The sequence below is a fragment of the Rattus norvegicus genome, chromosome 3, assembly GCF_036323735.1.
Source record: "Rattus norvegicus strain BN/NHsdMcwi chromosome 3, GRCr8, whole genome shotgun sequence".
NCBI lineage: Eukaryota > Metazoa > Chordata > Mammalia > Rodentia > Muridae > Rattus > Rattus norvegicus.
In genome coordinates, this window is record NC_086021.1 from 45,822,738 (window position 1) to 45,840,613 (window position 17,876).

General features: G+C 36.0%; 1 protein-coding gene across 6 annotated transcripts in view; it reads right to left on the reverse strand.

Annotated features, from left to right (window-relative positions):
• Nucleotides 1–17,876, reverse strand: part of Lrp1b (LDL receptor related protein 1B) — a 2,121,147-nt gene that overhangs the window by 818,737 nt on the left and 1,284,534 nt on the right. For all 6 annotated transcript variants that reach the window (XR_010064783.1, XM_063284873.1, XM_063284870.1 and 3 more), the window contains one exon: nt 14,191–14,307. Coding sequence is in view for 5 of the 6 variants with exons in the window: in XM_063284873.1 (XP_063140943.1) it covers nt 14,191–14,307 (117 nt within the window). In the remaining variant the exon portion in view is untranslated. The remainder of the gene's footprint in view (nt 1–14,190; nt 14,308–17,876) is intronic.

Below are 17,876 nucleotides of genomic sequence, written 5' to 3' on the forward strand. Positions count from 1 at the left end.
TAGGATTAGCCTGACACGATCTTCAGATATTTAAAACATTAACTATATATGTAAAGATTACAGATAGAAAGCAAAAAGGAACAACGTCATAAATTTGATATATTTAAATGATTATGACAAAAATAAATAGATACACTGAAACTAAAGAGAAACATTAAAAGAAACAATTAGGATGTCTGAAAATAAAAATAATTCTTGGAATTACAAGTTGAAGAGTGAGTTAAATTATGTACCAGTACACTGAAGTATTGAATTATATTTTAAAATTAGCTTTCTGTTGAGCTTCCATAGGCACTTTCATATATCCTTAGTTTTAGTTAATTCACTTCTTGCCTGCATTCATGAATAAACCATTAATCCTCAGTATTCACACCCTCTTCTTTCATATTGAAGAATAATATTTCAAGCAGATGTACCCCAAGTGGGAGGGAGTCATGCATAACGATACATGGAGAATTGGGAAGAGAAATATAGGGGGTTGAGAACAAGAAATGGATTCATGAAGAATAAACGTAAAACTAATGTTGGTTAAATTAAAAGATCTAAAGAGATTACCATATCTACATAATAAAGGGTGAAAATAAATGCAAAAGGTAACCATGGAAATAGACCTAAGTGTAACAAAGACACGGTAGCAGAAAATATGGAAAAGTCATATTGAAATAATTTCTAAGTATATGTGAGTCATAGGATTCAGGGAGAACAATAATCAGCTCATGGACAATATACAGCAGAAGGGCAGGAATAGCAAGAACCAATTCTTGAATCACATTTGACTTGCAAAGAATTCACAATATTAAATCAAAAGAAATAAATCTACTTCTTTCAGTAAAGGGATGTGGGCTTTTAGAAAGTAGTATGCTATCTTTCACAACGAAAATGGAGAGTTGGACAAAGGTAAAAGGGGGCATCAAAAATGTCACAGGAAAACTTTGAAATGCCCTGACACTGAATGCAAAAAGGAAACATAAGCAGGACAGAAACTAGGGAGCTGCTTAGATATGCTAATAACAGTGTTTGCCTGCATCTAGGGAAAACGAAATCCCCAAGAAACTTGGATGACAATTATGTAGGAGGGGTTTTGAGGGACATAAATTTATGAATTTGTGGTCTTTAGTAGATGGAATAAAAGAACAATATATAAACTGTATACATTTTCTGACAATAGTGAAAACTGCAAGAATCAGTCTGATGATTGCAAGCAGAGCTTAGCTCTGTTGATGGTAATTTTTGCACATGTGTGAATACTGATGCAATAAAACCTGTGATGTGGAAACTGAAATCATGGGGCCTGCTTATCTGCTACTCTTACTACTGCTATTACTACTACTATTAATACTACTACTATTACTGCTGCTACAAATTGTTATTTATTATTATTATTATTATTATTATTATTACTAATTACATTTTAGTGAAGTAAATTTTTCAGACCATGTCACAAAGAGTCAGCTCCTCCCAGCAGCAAAAGTAATTGGTATTAAAACAAGTCCATGTTCAATTCAACCATAAAGCTGGCAAGCTATACAGTCATATTAGTCATTCCAAGAGAAGATTAAAGGAAGGAGATTCGGTAAAGATTTAAAAGTTCAATAAAAATGTGGTAGATCTATGTTTATTCGCTCATATACATTCATATTACAGTAAAAAATACACATGGATGAATTTTCTCATACAAATTAAATTTGTCACGTCCTATTGTGGTAAAGAGTATGCGTTGGAATGACATAGGTTTTCCCACTTTAAGAAATATGTTTCTATACATGTAGAAAATATTGTGTAATATAACGGAACGTTAGTGAGGGCAACAGATAGTTATTAATAAGCAGGAGGGTACGACTAAGATCTTTAATGACTTTAAATCTCTTTTGATTTTATAAAGTAAAATAAAGTGACAAATTTATATAAAAGGATTTGCTTTAAAATATTTGAATGTAGCCATGATTAATTTATATCTCTTTTCAGCAAATCTGTGAGTACATTGACATGACTTATGAAGGTAATCTATTATGTCTTAGATCTGTTTGTTGCTAGATGTTAGCTTATCTCGGTGTCTCATAGCATGTATCAGATATGTTTAACGGTAGTTACAATATGTTCTAAAATAATATATCAATTTAAACTCAAAAAAATGTTTCTGTGGGAGCTAGAGAGATGGCTCAGTGGTTAAGAGCACAGAATATTCTTAGAAGGACCTGAGTTTGGTCCCAGGATCATGTTAGGTCGCTCACGCCTGCCTGCAACTCCAGCTGCATAGTGAGCCCGTGGCTCTGGGCTCCCCATAGCCTACATTTACATCTACAGCATGCAGATACATGTACACACATACATACACACACACACACACACACACACACACACACACACACACTTAAAAATAGTAAAATCTTATAAAGAGATAGTCAACTGGTGGTGTTCTCAAGGGTCCATCCACAGCAGAGCAGTCATGATGACACTCATCAGATATAATGGCTTGTATATAACAACAAGTGTACATTTGTAGAACACGGTGCTTGCCCTTGTTTATAGGGTTTCATTACAATAGGAAGACTACATTAGTGAGAGCTTCAAACCTACATTGTACCCAATCTGTTACAATTGACATATAAAATGATAGACACATATTGCCACTAAAGCATTCATAGAAAACCATCAACTCAATCACTCTGAAGTCTCTTTTTCTGTAAATATATTTTGGAGCAATGCTGAAAAGGGGGGTTGAACTTAGGCCATTGATCATTACTGTGCAAACTTAGGCCCACAACAGACTGATTCATTTATTTGTTTGTTACATTTCTTGATAGAAAGTCTCTTTTGAGTCCCTGGCGGTTTAGAAGTTAATATGTAGACCATACTATGTGGACAGCTATCCATCTCTCCTCCTAAGCCCAGTGGTAAAGCATATACCACTTCTTTAAGCACAAACACTGTAGTTAGCAAGGACTTGAAGAGGTTATTTTAAAGTGACTTAGACAATACGATTAGCACTGATATTAACCTACTAATAGAATCAGAGAACAAATGAACTAGTAGTGCAGTTAACTAGCAAAACAATTTCCCTAAACACTAGATTGGATGTTAGAAATACGTGTATTCCCTGTTCAGTCCTCATGAGAGCAATGAGTTATGTTTTGTGTGTGTGTGAAGGGAACCAGACAATATTTGCATGGTATGCTTTATTCATTTGAGAAAGGGTTCTCACTGATGCTGAAGCTAGGAAGGTGGCAGGCAAGTCCAAGTGATTTTCCAGTCTCCCCCCTCCATACCTCTGGGATTACAGGTTTGTGTGGCCAGCAGTACTGGGATACTATCTCAGATTTTCATGTTTAGGCAGAAAGTGATCGTAAGCCATCTCTAACCCATCTCTTCAGTTCAGGTTATGTTTGTTCTTTTTATAGAAAAGTGAATACATTTCAGAAAAAAAATCAGTTTTTCAAAGTTATCCTTAAGATAGAAAAATGTAATAAGAATACATAAAAATGTTGAATGAAATTAATAAACTAGATCAATATTCATCTATTCTTGCATTTATTCATCTATCTGACTATCCATCTGAGAAATTTATAATGTACCAAATAAAGATACATATATCCATGAAGAAACTTCATAAAACTATTATATTCCAGTGTAGGAGAAAATTAAAATAGATACCGCCAAAATAATAATTATAGACTTTTCATCACAATTTAATAGCATAAATAACATTTTTATGTGAACAGAAGAAAGGCATATGATTCATTTGCAGTCTTTCATGTACAAATATTTTGAAAACTGATCATTAATCAATATTATGTTAAATAACTTTTGTAATAGGATGACATTTGAAATGTCTGTGTTAGAAATGTTCAATGTTCCATACACTCTCTTTCATATTTTACTAATATAGTTTTATCACTGTCTTGTGGAATACCCAGATATATTCAGTTCTTGCATTAGCATGTTTATAAAATGTTATTTTCTATAAATGTGTATAGTATGCTGGTAGTTTGTTTGAAAACTTTATAATTTTTGAACTACATTTATCTTCTAGTGAGGGAGAAGTCAAGAGGAATGCCTAAGTTCAAAAACTTAATCAACAATAGGTAAAAACATTTTTCTAAATTATTTTATATTTTCAAAATTTAATTTAGAAGTAGCAACATGAAAATGTACCTTCAAGCTAAAGATGGCCTCCACTTAATAGTGAAATGGGTAAGGCAGAATGACTACTCTCTGTTCACAACTGAGCATGTCACATAGATGCGAAATTTCTACTTACTGAGGGACCCTTTATATCTTGCCCCAAACTCTTTAGGGCATCAAATACGCTCTTTCACCTTCAAATCTCTTCTTGAAGCCTGACCAGGCAATTAAGAGAAGTCATATCCTGACCACCCTTGTGACTCCATGCCTTAATCTCAATGCTCTCAGATATGCTCAAATTCTGAACCAACTTTCATGCACAAAATGAGAGTGACAGAGGGAGTTGAATCTGTAGCACTTTTCTGGTACACAGGATGCTAAAATTTGAGGGCCATGCTGTGACAACGTGAGGTAGAAAGAGCATTCTTTTTATAGTTAGGTGTGGTGGTGTCACTAATGACGACATCGGGACTGAGGAGCCACCGAGGTTCAGCTGCTGCAAAGTGAACCAAGGCACCATACTTGGGAACCCTTTAAAGACAAACTGTCCTCTAAAAATATTGGTTTTGGGAAGCAGGTACGGTGGCACAAACCCTTAATCCCAGCAATTCAGAGGCAAAGGTGGGGGAATCTCTTTGAGTTTGACTACATCCTGCTCTACATGGTGAGTCTAGGCCAGCCAGAGCTATAACCGTGGGGACTACATAGTTGAGGGCTGCACCCAGTGACTCATCTAAAAAAATGAAAAGGAAGAAAGGCAGGGAGGCGGGCAAGCATCATGACCTTCTGATGGCAGGAGAAAACAGAGTCCTAGAAGTTCTCCAGACATGGCTCCATAGACACAAAACTAATAAATCTGTGTAAAAATACTTCTTAGTAGAAAAGCAGTCTATTAAGCTCTTCTCAAAAGAAAAACTTTGAAATCAATGACAAACAACACTGGCAGAAAACACTGTCACAATGAGTACATCTGAACCAAATATGGAAAGAGCCTCTTTTCAAGATGTTACTTCTAAAAAAAACCAAACTTCCATTTCGTGGATAAATACAAGGTGCTAATGCAGTGACTTTTAAAATAATAATAAATTGAACATTGAGAAAATGAAAAATTTGAGAAATATTCTAGATCTGTATGTCCTATTTTGTGTTTTGTTGCTGTTGGTTTTTGTTGTCCTTGTTGTTGTTGTTGTTATGAATTTGATACAACATAACATGTAGGAAAAGCAAACTTAATTGAGATAATGCTTCCATGAGGCTTTCTGTGGGAAATGGACAAAATGGGAAGGACAGTCCACTACAGGAAGTGACACTTGGGCAGGTGGTCCTGGGTTATTTAAGAAAGCAACTGAGCAAACCTGAAGGCACTTCTCCAAGATTTCTTTTTGCCTCAGATCATGCGTTTAGGTTCTGCTGGAGCTCTTGTTCTGACTTCCTTTCATGATGGACTGAAAGCTGACAGGAGTAATAAACTCTGTCCTTCACAGACATGTGCCTCTGTGACATTCTCCAGTCACTGATGTTTTACAGGAATTTCAAGGACATCTTTGGCTGGATCATTTCTGACTGCACTTTCTGTTTGTATAAGAAGCACCTAGAGGGAGGGGGTCAATAATAGCTCTAGGAAACGTTTCCACAAACCTGACTACATATTAAAGTCATTGGGATGTAAGATACAGACTTTTGACCCTATAGCCCCTAGAGATTGAAAGGCAATTTCAGTGTGAGAGTGCTGACAAAAACCTGCTGGTCCACCACAATCATCCAACTATGAATGAAAATTAATCTCTGTAGAGATAAGTCATCATATTTGTGCTGATATTTTTGTGAAGATATCCAGGCTTTACTTTAACAAATTAAATTTGTAGGACGTGTGGAAATCTCAAGCTTCAATCTATTTCTTCAGGGTAATCATTACATGAATTGCCTTCTCCTCAAAATAGACATTTGAATTTCTCCACAAGTCCACTGCATAGGAATCTTTCATTGAGAGTAGGTATGAAATAGTAGGGGGGTGATTCACTGTATCAAATACTGTACATGATTCTGTGCCTTATGTAGGACAATAGGAAAGACAGAATTAGACCAAAGCATCAATAACTGTTTTTCATAATTGCTTTTCTAGTCTCAGCCCCTCATCTGCTCCAGAATGGACTTGGATAGTCAATGAGGTAGTTATAACCAAAAAATTCAAATGATATATTCATGTGACGATACAAAAAATACATCTTAGCAAAAGATTGCCTACCATTTTAAAGCACAAATCATAGGAATATTTAAATAAAAACTCACACAACAAAGATCACAAAAGAAAGGGGTAACCTATGGTATGATTCAAAACACATGTCTTCAAAACACTCAAATAAAACCAGCTTTTCTATTTCTTTTGGTTTTATTATTTTAATAATGATAGTTATTGTAAAATTGGGGGTAAAAAAGAAAATTAAAAAACCCAAAGACAGGAAGAAAAATAAGGCTTCTAACAGAATCAAATTTGTCTTCTTACTGACACTGTTAAAGGAAACAGAATTTTAAAATTTTTCATATATTAATAATTTCACAATTAATAGAAGATAAATTTTAAAAATAAAAACTTGCCAATATTCTTGTCACAATTTTAAAGTAGGTGAAAATATAAATCCATATGATGAACACAGGAGCTAAAAACCGTTTAGAATATTTAGGGCAGAGAAGAGTGCTACAAGTCTTTATTGACTCCTTGGCCAGAAGCTAGAATCCATGATTCTGTTTTGACCACCAGCCAGGAATTCCAAAAAGACCTCTGCTCTCTGCTTTATCTTCCTCTCATTTGACATTTGTTTCGGTTTATTTCGGCCCTTACATGGATACTGTATGTGAGGATGCTACTCAAACTGGCCAAGAGAACTAACAAGCACTGTCCTCTATGTGTCATATCTGCTGTGGCTATGGTACTATAAAAAATCAGTGGACAAGTAGTATCCTAGTTTCCAGTTCCCTACATCTATCTGTGTTACACATGAGTTCTTTTATTCTGTTGCTTAATCTCTCATCCAAAGCTCATTCTTGTTTTCTGCAGCACAAGAGTTTCATTCTTAAATTTGTGATACAAAAATCCAGAAAACATTGGTGGCATTTGAGACGTCCACCACCTTATTTCTTAAAGTTAGGTACAGAAGAGAGGGTCATTCTCCACTGTTCTCAAGGATTCTCCTCTTTTTTAATCACATAGAGTGATGAAGTCTATGTAAATATCTGACAATTGCATAGGGTAAAAATGATTAAAATTTTTTCTCCAGTATTTAGAGACTATTTTATCATCAATCATCAATCATCATCATCATCATCATCATCATCATCATCATCATCATCATCATCATCATCCTGAATGAATTTTTACTATTATTTGGTTAAAACCTTAAAATTATGCTTAATATTTTATAATTCCCACCTGTCACCCATCTTTGTACATTGCGACATGATACTGTTATGATATATTAACTTTACCTTTGAACTGCTCAATAAAATAAAATACTATTCACCGAAACATTTCCTGATGTTTTAAGTAAGCTTATGACTTGACTTGAGCTGCAGTAACAGAGTACATCCAGGCAGTTTTGTGGGCATTTGGTTGAATAATTGATGGATTCAAACACATCAAAGGACATTTGTTATTTTGTTTTCCTACAGAGACTGAGAACAAAGAATTACTGAATTCTGTCTGTACACTTGTGCTTTTAGCTTCACCTTCATATTTAAATGCTCAGAACTTTCAGGTCGAGTAAACATTCTAGTTTCCCTGGGATTCTAAGGCTTTGTTTATTTGTTTCCTATTCTTTACCAATCTTTGATTAACCTAAAATAGTTTAATGATAACATTTCATGTGTGGGTTATTGTAATTTCTTCTCAGTGATTCGCCTTGCTTTTCCTCCATCCTTCCTCATAAGTCCTTCCCCCCTTCATCCTATCCTCTTGTTTTTTTTCTTCCTTTTTTCCCCTTATTTGCACCTCTGTTTCTCTTCTCCCATTTCCACTGTGAAGGAGTTGTCAGTGGCTCCTAATTTCTATCAGGTGAAAAATCTAGTTACATGACTTTGCATGTTTCTCCCCTTAAGATTTTTTTACTGGAATTTTTTAATTTACACTTCAAATGATATCCCCCATTCCTCACCCAACCACTCATCCCTTCCAGCCTCCCCTCCCTGACATTCCTCTACACTGGGAGGTCCAGCCTTGGCAGAACCAAGGACTTCTCCTCTGGTGCCCAACAAGGCTACATAGGGAGCTGGAGCCACAGGTCTGTCCATGTGTACTCTTTGAATGGTGGTTTAGTCCCTGGGAGCTCTAGTTGGTTGGTATTGTTGTTCTTATGGGGGTTGCAAACCCCTTCAGCTCCTTCAATCCTTTCTCTAACTCTTCCATTGGGGACCCATTCTCAGTTCAATGTTTGGCTGCTAGCATTCACTTGTGTATTTGTCATGCTCTGGCAGAGCCTCTCAGGAGACAGCTATATCAGGCTTCTGTCAGCATCTGAATTTAATATTTTCTGTGTAAAGCACTCGTCTAAAAATATCATGGGTGTATCTTGGAGCTGAAGTGTAAAACTCATGAAAGTGGCGTCTTCTGTAAAAGGACATACCATTGGGAATTTGCTCTATTCAAAGTCTAAATATAAAGAAGTCTAGATATGGTGAAAGGGGAAGCATGAGCCACACAGTCAGTCTACATTGATGGGTAAAGTAGCATCCTTTTTCTTGTTAAGAGTCAGCATTGTCTGGGGTTGGGGATTTAGCTCAGTGGTAGAGCGCTTGCCTAGGAAGTGCAAGGCCCTGGGTTCGGTCCCCAGCTCCGAAAAAAAGAACCAAAAAAAAAAAAAAAAAGAGTCAGCATTGTCACTTTGACTTCAGTGAAGGGATATGTTATGTTACAAAAATGCATTTTCTTCTATAAAGTGAGATTATTCCTCCCAGAGTTTCTTGGTCAGCTTCTTATATAGAGCTCTTGTAAAAATCATAAAGGGTCATAAAGAGTCAGGGACACAGCCAGAGTGGCTCCTCAGGCTTTAATAGATGACTTTACACCCATGTACATTTTGACACATTAAACAGATTCAGTGTATTTTTTAAAATAACACACAGAGGTGGGTGAGAAAAGTGGACAGATAAGAGAGATAGGGGAAGGACTAGAGGAGAAGGAATGAGTAGTAGACTTGATCAAAACAAATGACAAGAATATATGAAAATTTCAAACATAACAAGAAAAAACCAAACATATCCCTCACTTTATATATTTGCATTTTCCTTTGGTGGGAGGTGTAGAGAATCAACAAGGCAAAGGGTAGGAAGGTCAATACAAGAGGAGAAAAGAGCATGTAAAAATAATACCAAAGTTGTATAATAAAACCACAAAGGACTTTGTTATTTCATATCCACCTAAAATCATGCAAAATGCATGTATACAAATATACATATATGCATATATACACATATATTTATATATGTCATATATGAATTTAGCTGCCTGTCAGATGCTGAATATAGTCTTTATACCTGAAACACACACACACACACACACACACACACACACACACACACACACACACTTAGGACAGATAGTTTGAGATAGATATAGGGTGAAAGCCTTGCTACTCTAGGCTAGCTTTTATTGTAGCAGAAATTATTATTGAAGCAGCCAAGGGAAGGAATCAATTCATAGTCCTACCCAGTTGTAACACCTTTGAAACACAACAATGGCTAGTTTGCAAAGATATTGATAGAAGTGGAACCCACATGTTGGTGATAAACAATGACTGTCTAATTGGACTTTAGGTCTAAAAACCATGAGAGAAAACAAGAATCATATTAGAACTGTCGCTAAGCCCCTGGCTCTAATTTGGTCATGGACCTTAGGGGGGGAATTTAATATAACTTCATTGTTAGACCAATATAACTCCTAATTATAGTCTAAGTCTTGTGCTTATACACACAGATAAGTGTAACTACCAACCTTAGTGAAAGAAGCTTCTTTTTGTAACAAGTGGAGGGTACCACAGAAAACCACAACTTGATGTCTCCAGAGAGGGTCAGCCAGAGCCTTACCTATTCAGATGTGGATGCTTGCAGCATGGGAACCCCAATGGAGGACTTAGGGAAAGGACCAAAGGAGCTGAAGGGACCCCATAGTAAGAACAATATTAACCAACCAGAACCCTCAGAGCTCCCGGAGTTTAAACCAGCAACCAGCGTATACACGGTGTGACCAATGGCTCCAGCTGCATATATAGCAGAGAATGGCATTATCTGGTATAAATGGGAGGGGAGGCTCTTGGTCCTGTGAAGGCTTGATGCCCCAATGTTGAGGAATGCTAGGGTGGTAAGGCAGGAGTGGGCAGGCTGGGCAAGCAACCTCATAGAAGCAATGGGGAGATGGGATGGGGGTTTGCTGATGGGAAACATTTGAAATGTAAATAGATTAATTATCCAATTAAAAAAAGAGAGAGGGGTTGGGGATTAGGCTCAGTGGTAGAGCGCTTGCTTAGCAAGCTCAAGGCCCTGGGTTCAGTCCTCAGCTCCGGAAAAAAAAGAGAAAGAGAGAGAGAGAGAGAGAGAGAGAGAGAGAGAGAGAGAGAGAGAGAGAGAGAGAGAGAGAGAGAGAGAGACCACAACTGAATACAATGCAGACATCAATACATCAATTGTTGTGAACCCAATCAAAACAGATACATTCATATTGCGGCTCCTGTATATACTGATCAGAGGACGTCATTGAAAAGGAGATAAAAAGATTATTTGAGATAGAATGTTAGAAAATTTGCAGTTAAACAATCTTTCCTAGAAGCTTAAATAAAATAAACAAACAAACAAATAAATAAATAAATAAAATAGGAGGCTGCATAAATAAAGCAATGGCAATATCTATAGGCATGTTAATAGAAAGGGGGAAAACCTAGGGCAGCACTCCCTAAGCAAAGAACTACTTGTAATGTATGACTGTGGAGTGAGTAATAGCTACTCCCAGGAATATATTCCATAACTGTCTGTCTAGTACAAAATGGATAGCCCTGAAACCACACACACACACACACACACACACACACACACACACACACACACACACACACACAAAGCAGACCCAAAAAGGTATATTTTATATATTTGATCACATAGATATACCCTTGTGAATGTGTAATGATAATAATCAGGAAAGAAGATATTATTATTTTGAGATTAAGGGGGGGGTGATCTGGAAGGGTTGACTTGGGCTGCTAGAAGGAAAAAAAGGGAATCAAATATATTAAATAAAGTAGCATAACAAAGAAATGGCTATAAGGATACATTTAGAACAATATAAAGTTAGTATGTAAACAGACATTTCTAAAAGAAGAGATTGTTGGACACATACTATCTTGTAAAGAAAAAGTAGATGGGATTAGCATACAGGTATGTCGTTGACAATCTACATTGTTCTCCATATTTAAAACCAAATTATTCACCATCTAAATTGTCACAGTTTATTTTTACCCACTGGTATGCTGGTAAGTCTTGTGACAGCTTGTGAGAACTGATGTTTCTTAATGAAATAAAAGGTTTATTTTGGCTAACAGTTGTAAGGCAGATACTGTCTATTAAGGCATGGAAAACATAAAAAACAAGATGTAAAACATGACAACAGAAGGAAGCTCCTGAGAGAGTTTTTAAAATATTCAGAGCCAGTAGTTAATTACATGCCACTATTAAAACAAAATTATTAGGAATTTATTTACATTTTTGAAAATATATAAATGACAACAATAATGTTCATAATTTTGCAACAAATTCATTGTCTTAATCATGAATGAATGTTAGTCTAGTGCATGAGTATTCCAGAAATCGTACATACTACTACAGTTCTGCATATCTCTCCCTGATTTTACCATTCAGAAAGTAATGTTGGCATGTTGACAGTCACTCTAATGGGAATATATACAGATAGCTCCAGAGAATCAAATACCAACTCAAAGCTTCTTGTAGCAGGGAATGTTAAACACTAGGATATCATCATTTAAACATATAATAGATATGTGTGCCTTTAATTAAGGAGTATGACATTACCGACCCCTTCTTAGTACCTCATGTCTAGGACCCAAATTAATGCCAATCTGGAAAGACTAAGTTTTAACTTAAAACACACATAGGTTGACACATATTGATGGGCTTCATGGTCTCCAGTGTGACGCTAAAGTTTCTATCTCAGTTCTTCTAGGTGTGAAGTATGGAAAGCATTGGGCTCTATAGATTGACATAAAGATTCATTTAAACATATACATGTGGGGCTGAGGATTTAGCTCAGTGGTAGAGCGCTTACCTAGGAAGCGCAAGGCCCTGGGTTCGGTCCCCAGCTCCGGAAAAAAAAATATATACATGTAATAGTCCTTCCTCAGTGCTCCTCGCCTCCTTGGAGGTATAGAAGCTTGCTGGTTTAATTATTTTGAATATTATTGAAATGTTAGCTATTACTCACCCTCTCCTATAATTTATAAAATTTAAAGTCATAGTAAATAAAATGTTCTGACTAAACCTAGCCACCCCTTCCCCAGATCAGAACAAAGATATGAAGTCTGCGTAAAGATCTCAGACTTTAATGCATGTGTGTGTACATATATGTATACATGGGTTTGAAGTCATTTCTTATTAGGTTTGTGACATTGGTGGTAGGTTTTCCTGTTGTTCATAACACTTCTAGTGTATTATCAATAAATAAAACCAAAAGAGGAAAGCAAGCAGAGCTCATTAGCGTCGTAGCCTTCTAGCATCTGACACAAGTGTAACTTTTGGACTACAGGGTTATTCTGTAGGATAAGAAAGGTCATACTGCTATGGCTTACTGGCTAGGGTGCAGCCATTCCATGTAGGCCATGTTTTTTCTTTGTTTATGAAGTCACTTTCATATAGCTATGCCTTGCCCTATTGATCTTTCTTTCTCATACCAATTATTCTTTTCCCATATTCACAGGTCAGAAGCTCAAAATGTGCCCAGAAACACAATAACTTCGTTCAACTAAAATGTCTAACAAAGACATCTTAAGCAAACAGGAAATGAATCCTCTAAATTGTTTAAATTGTGGGATTAAAATTTTATTTTATTGCTTTCATTGATACTAATAACTCGCATTACATAAAAATACATAGTGTATTAAAAATAAAATACATTTATCATATGCACACGTATATCCCCACACATACATAGTGTTATTTTGTTAGACTATGTGTGATAGTGGGGGGTTACTGCTAGTGTCTTATACATGGTGAACAAACGTTTAAACTCTGTGCCACAGGGCTAACCCTAACATTTTTATTTCTAATAAGTGTATCCTTTATTCCTCATTTGTGGCTTTTTCTTCTCTCTCTCTTTACCCTTAAGGATAATATTTTCTAATAGCAATCTTTAAAATTGCTTCCTCTGAATTGAAATGTTTCTTAGAAAATGGGTTTAATTTTCTTATTCTATTTTAATACACACTTGACAAATGATAATTTACACAAGTTCACATGTACTAAAAAGAGTAATTACATTTGCAATTTTGTCAACAAATTTCCCTTTTTTTGAAAATGCAAAATCCAATGTAATGTGACTGAGACCATTAACAAAATTTTTTTTGGCAGTTGGAATACTACAGAAATTCACAGTTGATACTTACTCCTCCTTCTCAGTCTAGATTATTTATTGCTCCCACAATGTGACATATATATGCTAACACAAAACATACCCTGTCGTTGACTCTAAATGTCGATCAACACACAATTTTGTTTTGTAAGTTTAGCATTATGGCTCTAAGACTAGGAGTGAACAAAAGAACATCTATTTAGTCTAACTGCTTCTTCCCAGCACAGTCTGCTCCGTCTAGAACCATTTCAGCTGAGGATATTCTAACTCTTTCATGACCGAGATCTGTTCTGAAGCAGGCATTGAAAGTCATGTTCAAAGAGTTGCAATGAAAGTAAAATAATTGCTTTCTTGAGTCCTAGTCATGTAGAAATAGCTGATAAGGGAAATGCAGGGCCAGTGCACTGTATCTGACATGTTTCCTAAAGCGCAACCCGTTCTCAACTTACCACAGGATGTCACTTCATCTGTCTGGTCACCACAGTCATCCTCTCGGTCACATACCCATGCTGTAGGAATGCAGCGCCCATTTCCACAAGAAAATTGGTCAGCTTGACAAGTTCTGGCTGCGAAGATCAATTTATATGCAAAGAATCAATTCGCAGACTCTCTGAGTAATGTCACATGCAATATAAGTTTTATAATAAATGTTATGTTTATGTTAGCTCATTATAAAGTTTTGATATTTTAATTTAATTATATCGCTCCCTCCCCATCCCATCCTCCAAACTCTCACATTTACTCCGTCTTGCTCTCCTTCAAAGTCATGACTTCTTTTTTAATTATACAATTTTTTAAAGTGAATTTTTAGTTAAGGCTCTGTAACATTACCTACTTCTCTGCTCTGAAGTATACCCGTGTTATCTTTCATTGAAAATGGCCACTAAAATTAATATTTCTTGCAAACTTCTGTGAATGAAGAAAAGTTATTATTTTTAAAAATGACCAATAAATTTTTATTGAATTAAATTTCATCCAACTTGGTACTTTTAAAAAACTATCATTTGCTACCAAATTAAGAAACTGTTGTCCTGCAACGCGAAGAGAGGCCTGTGAGCAAATCTCAAGATACCTAGGTTCTAATGTTGGGTCAGAATTGCTCCTCTCATCTAATAGTTCCTGTGTATTAATCCTGCATTGCTAGTGAATTCTCTATGTGAAGAGAGAATGCAGAAATATTTTCTAAGACATACATTTGGCCTAGGACTTTATAAGGATTCCTCGTGCAGCTGTATAAAATGATGCACAACTTCTTTGATCGCTATGCTCAAAACTTTGCTTTGGGCTCTCCTGAGGGCTGCCAGGAACACCAATATGTAAAACCGTTTGTGCTAGTGAGAAGCAGTAGGTTGAAGCAATGGGATCCCACAGGCTGCACTTTGACCTTTTCTATTGTCCAGATCAACAGTGAAGAGCATGAATGGTTTCATTTGTTGCTCTTCTCCAGACCGCAGGCCTGTGCCTGGTGCCTACTGGTTACTTTGAATGTGCATTTTTCATCTTTCTCTTGGAAACAGAAATTTGTATGAAATAAAATTATCCCACTCTGCGTATCTTTCTATTTGGAAAGGGCGAAAGGTGGGGTATGTTGTTGATGCTTGAAGACAGTGAGAGACTGCTTAGGTTCTGAACTTCCACACAAGACAGAAGAGCCTTACACGGTAACAAATTTTATCATCTCTACGTGGAAAAAACAAGTTTGCTTGAAATAATTTAACTTGAAGGCTAATGTTAATCTACATAGAAGTTATTTGAAATAATATCTTTATAAAAGTAGACAGACACACACAGAGAGAGAGAGAGAGAGAGAGAGAGAGAGGGAGAGGGAGAGGGAGAGAGAGAGAGAGAGAGAGAGAGAGAGAGGGAGAGAGAGAGAGAGAGAGAGAGAGAGAGAGAAAGAGAGAGAGAGAGAGAGAGTTGTGACCAGTATGAACTGGAGGTACATATTCTATATTCATAGTATCTAGAATTAGAGTAATTTGCAATGTTATTATAGTATGTATTTTGCTATACAGATAATGTGTTAAATATTTTATATAATATCTATTTCCATTTTAGAAACTGATTACTTGTGTTGAATTAACACATTTTACATATTCTAATAAATGTATAAAGTTGTGAAATTTTGATTGTTTATTTTAAAAACCATGAAATATTTCTAATTGCAACTTTAATTGATTTTACCAATTATCTTTCCAATTATCCTGAGATGCAAAATAAACCCAATGAAGGTCTTAGCTAATTTTATATAATGTAACTCAATGAAGGTCTTAGCTAATTTTGTATAATGTGTAATTTTTATGAAACATTGCAAACAATGCAGAAGCATACATCCCAGGTGTGGGCTTTTAGGCTATTGGATGAAGAAAACTTTAGGCTATGTGAAGGAGATAAACAATTCCCCCTTTTAAATGTCTGTAGTGCTTCTGTGGTTATAGGCAATTATTTTCACCTTTTGCGTTTTAAGAGAAATTTAGAAGGACTCTTGTTTTCCACTGTTCTCTCTTTCTCCCTAACCTTTTCCCTCCTTTTTTTCTTTCTGTCTTTAGCGTTCTTCCCTTTTTCTCCTCCTATTCTTGGTGACTCCCTTCCTCCTTCTTCCTACCTATTTTTTATATTCTTTATTAATTTTAAAGGAAAATATCATCAGATAATTTATAGTCATTTAATTCCAACCTTGTATAATCATAATATATTTAATTTATGTAATGTACTGCTATTTAACCTTAGGTTCTTGTTAATACAGTCTTTCCTATCAGTCTCTTGATTCTAGCAAAGATTTCTTGGACGAGTTGCTCTTATTAGAGAGATAAGAAAAAGAACTTCTCAGACTAATTCGAACAGTATACGATTTACCATTGTGACGGCAAGGGGAAGTGTGTGTGTGCCCTTTATCACGACGAAACTGCAGGAATGGCTGTAGTCCCTGACTCAAGAATTTGCTATATAGCTATTGAAGATACTATGACTAGAAAGTGCTGGAATTCTCTATCTCTTCTAATCATGGAGAAAAACAATTTTCTTCCTCTGCCTGAGAAATTTAAATGATTTCAGATGAGAAAGATATTTTATCCCTTAATTCTCTAAGTTTAGCCTTCCAGACATAACCAGATTGACAGAATAAGCACTTTCAAATCAATGGACTCACTAAGAGACAACACAGTGTTTTCTTTTTTTAGGCCTCTGCTGCATCAGATGTAATTAGTTTGTTGGTGATGTTAGACTAGCGGCCCTGAAGGACTCTAATTTTATGGCAAATGGTACCCTAAAGAGGAAGTTAGTGCCTTTTTCAAAATTGTTTATCTGGCAGTTGAATTGAAATTTCACTTTCACAGTATGAGTGTTCCTGCTCATTGTTGTTGCCGTGTCGCTGAGTGGAACCACAGAGTGTAAGCACTGTAGGAGAAGCCTCTTCAAGCAAAGCAGTCAGAAACGTCCCCTTTGCTGCTTGAACCAAAGCATTCTGTTTAGACAACACATACTGGCTTATGCCTGTAATCCCAGAAGTTGCATGGAGGAAGAAGAAAGCTGATGCTTTTAAGAGTAGCCCGGTCTACATTATAAAAGCCTAATTCAAAAAACCAAGGGCTGGGCATGTACCTCAGGGTACAGCATTTGGACACCTTGTCCAAGACCTTAGCTATTATTTCCAGCACTATAAGAGAAGAGGGGGGAGTAACTTTTTTTAGTTTATGTTGTGAAAGGTCTAATTTTATTATATTGATTATTTTAATGTAATTATACCTTCACATTTCCTAGAACATGTTTAATCAGACTTGTTGGATGATGTGAGGACAAGAATATTGTACAATATAATTATAGTTCACTGATGGGAGAAAATGTTGGCTTTAGATTGCCTAGGTGCAAGTGTAAGAATTATTAATATTACCTTGAGGAAAGTGAATTTCAAATCTAACTACTACCCATTTAGGCCTCTGAAAACCTCTTAGAATTGAATAATGGGAATTAAAATTTTGAGGAACAACGGCTGGTCTGTGCAGCTATGTCTGCTCCTTTTTTGACCCATGCATGTGCTACCACCTTTCTAGGTTCTGCCTGTAACTTGTTCCTAGTATTTAGGCCACATTTGCCCCAACCCAATAAGGTAACAGTTGGTAATTTGGTCTTAGTGAAC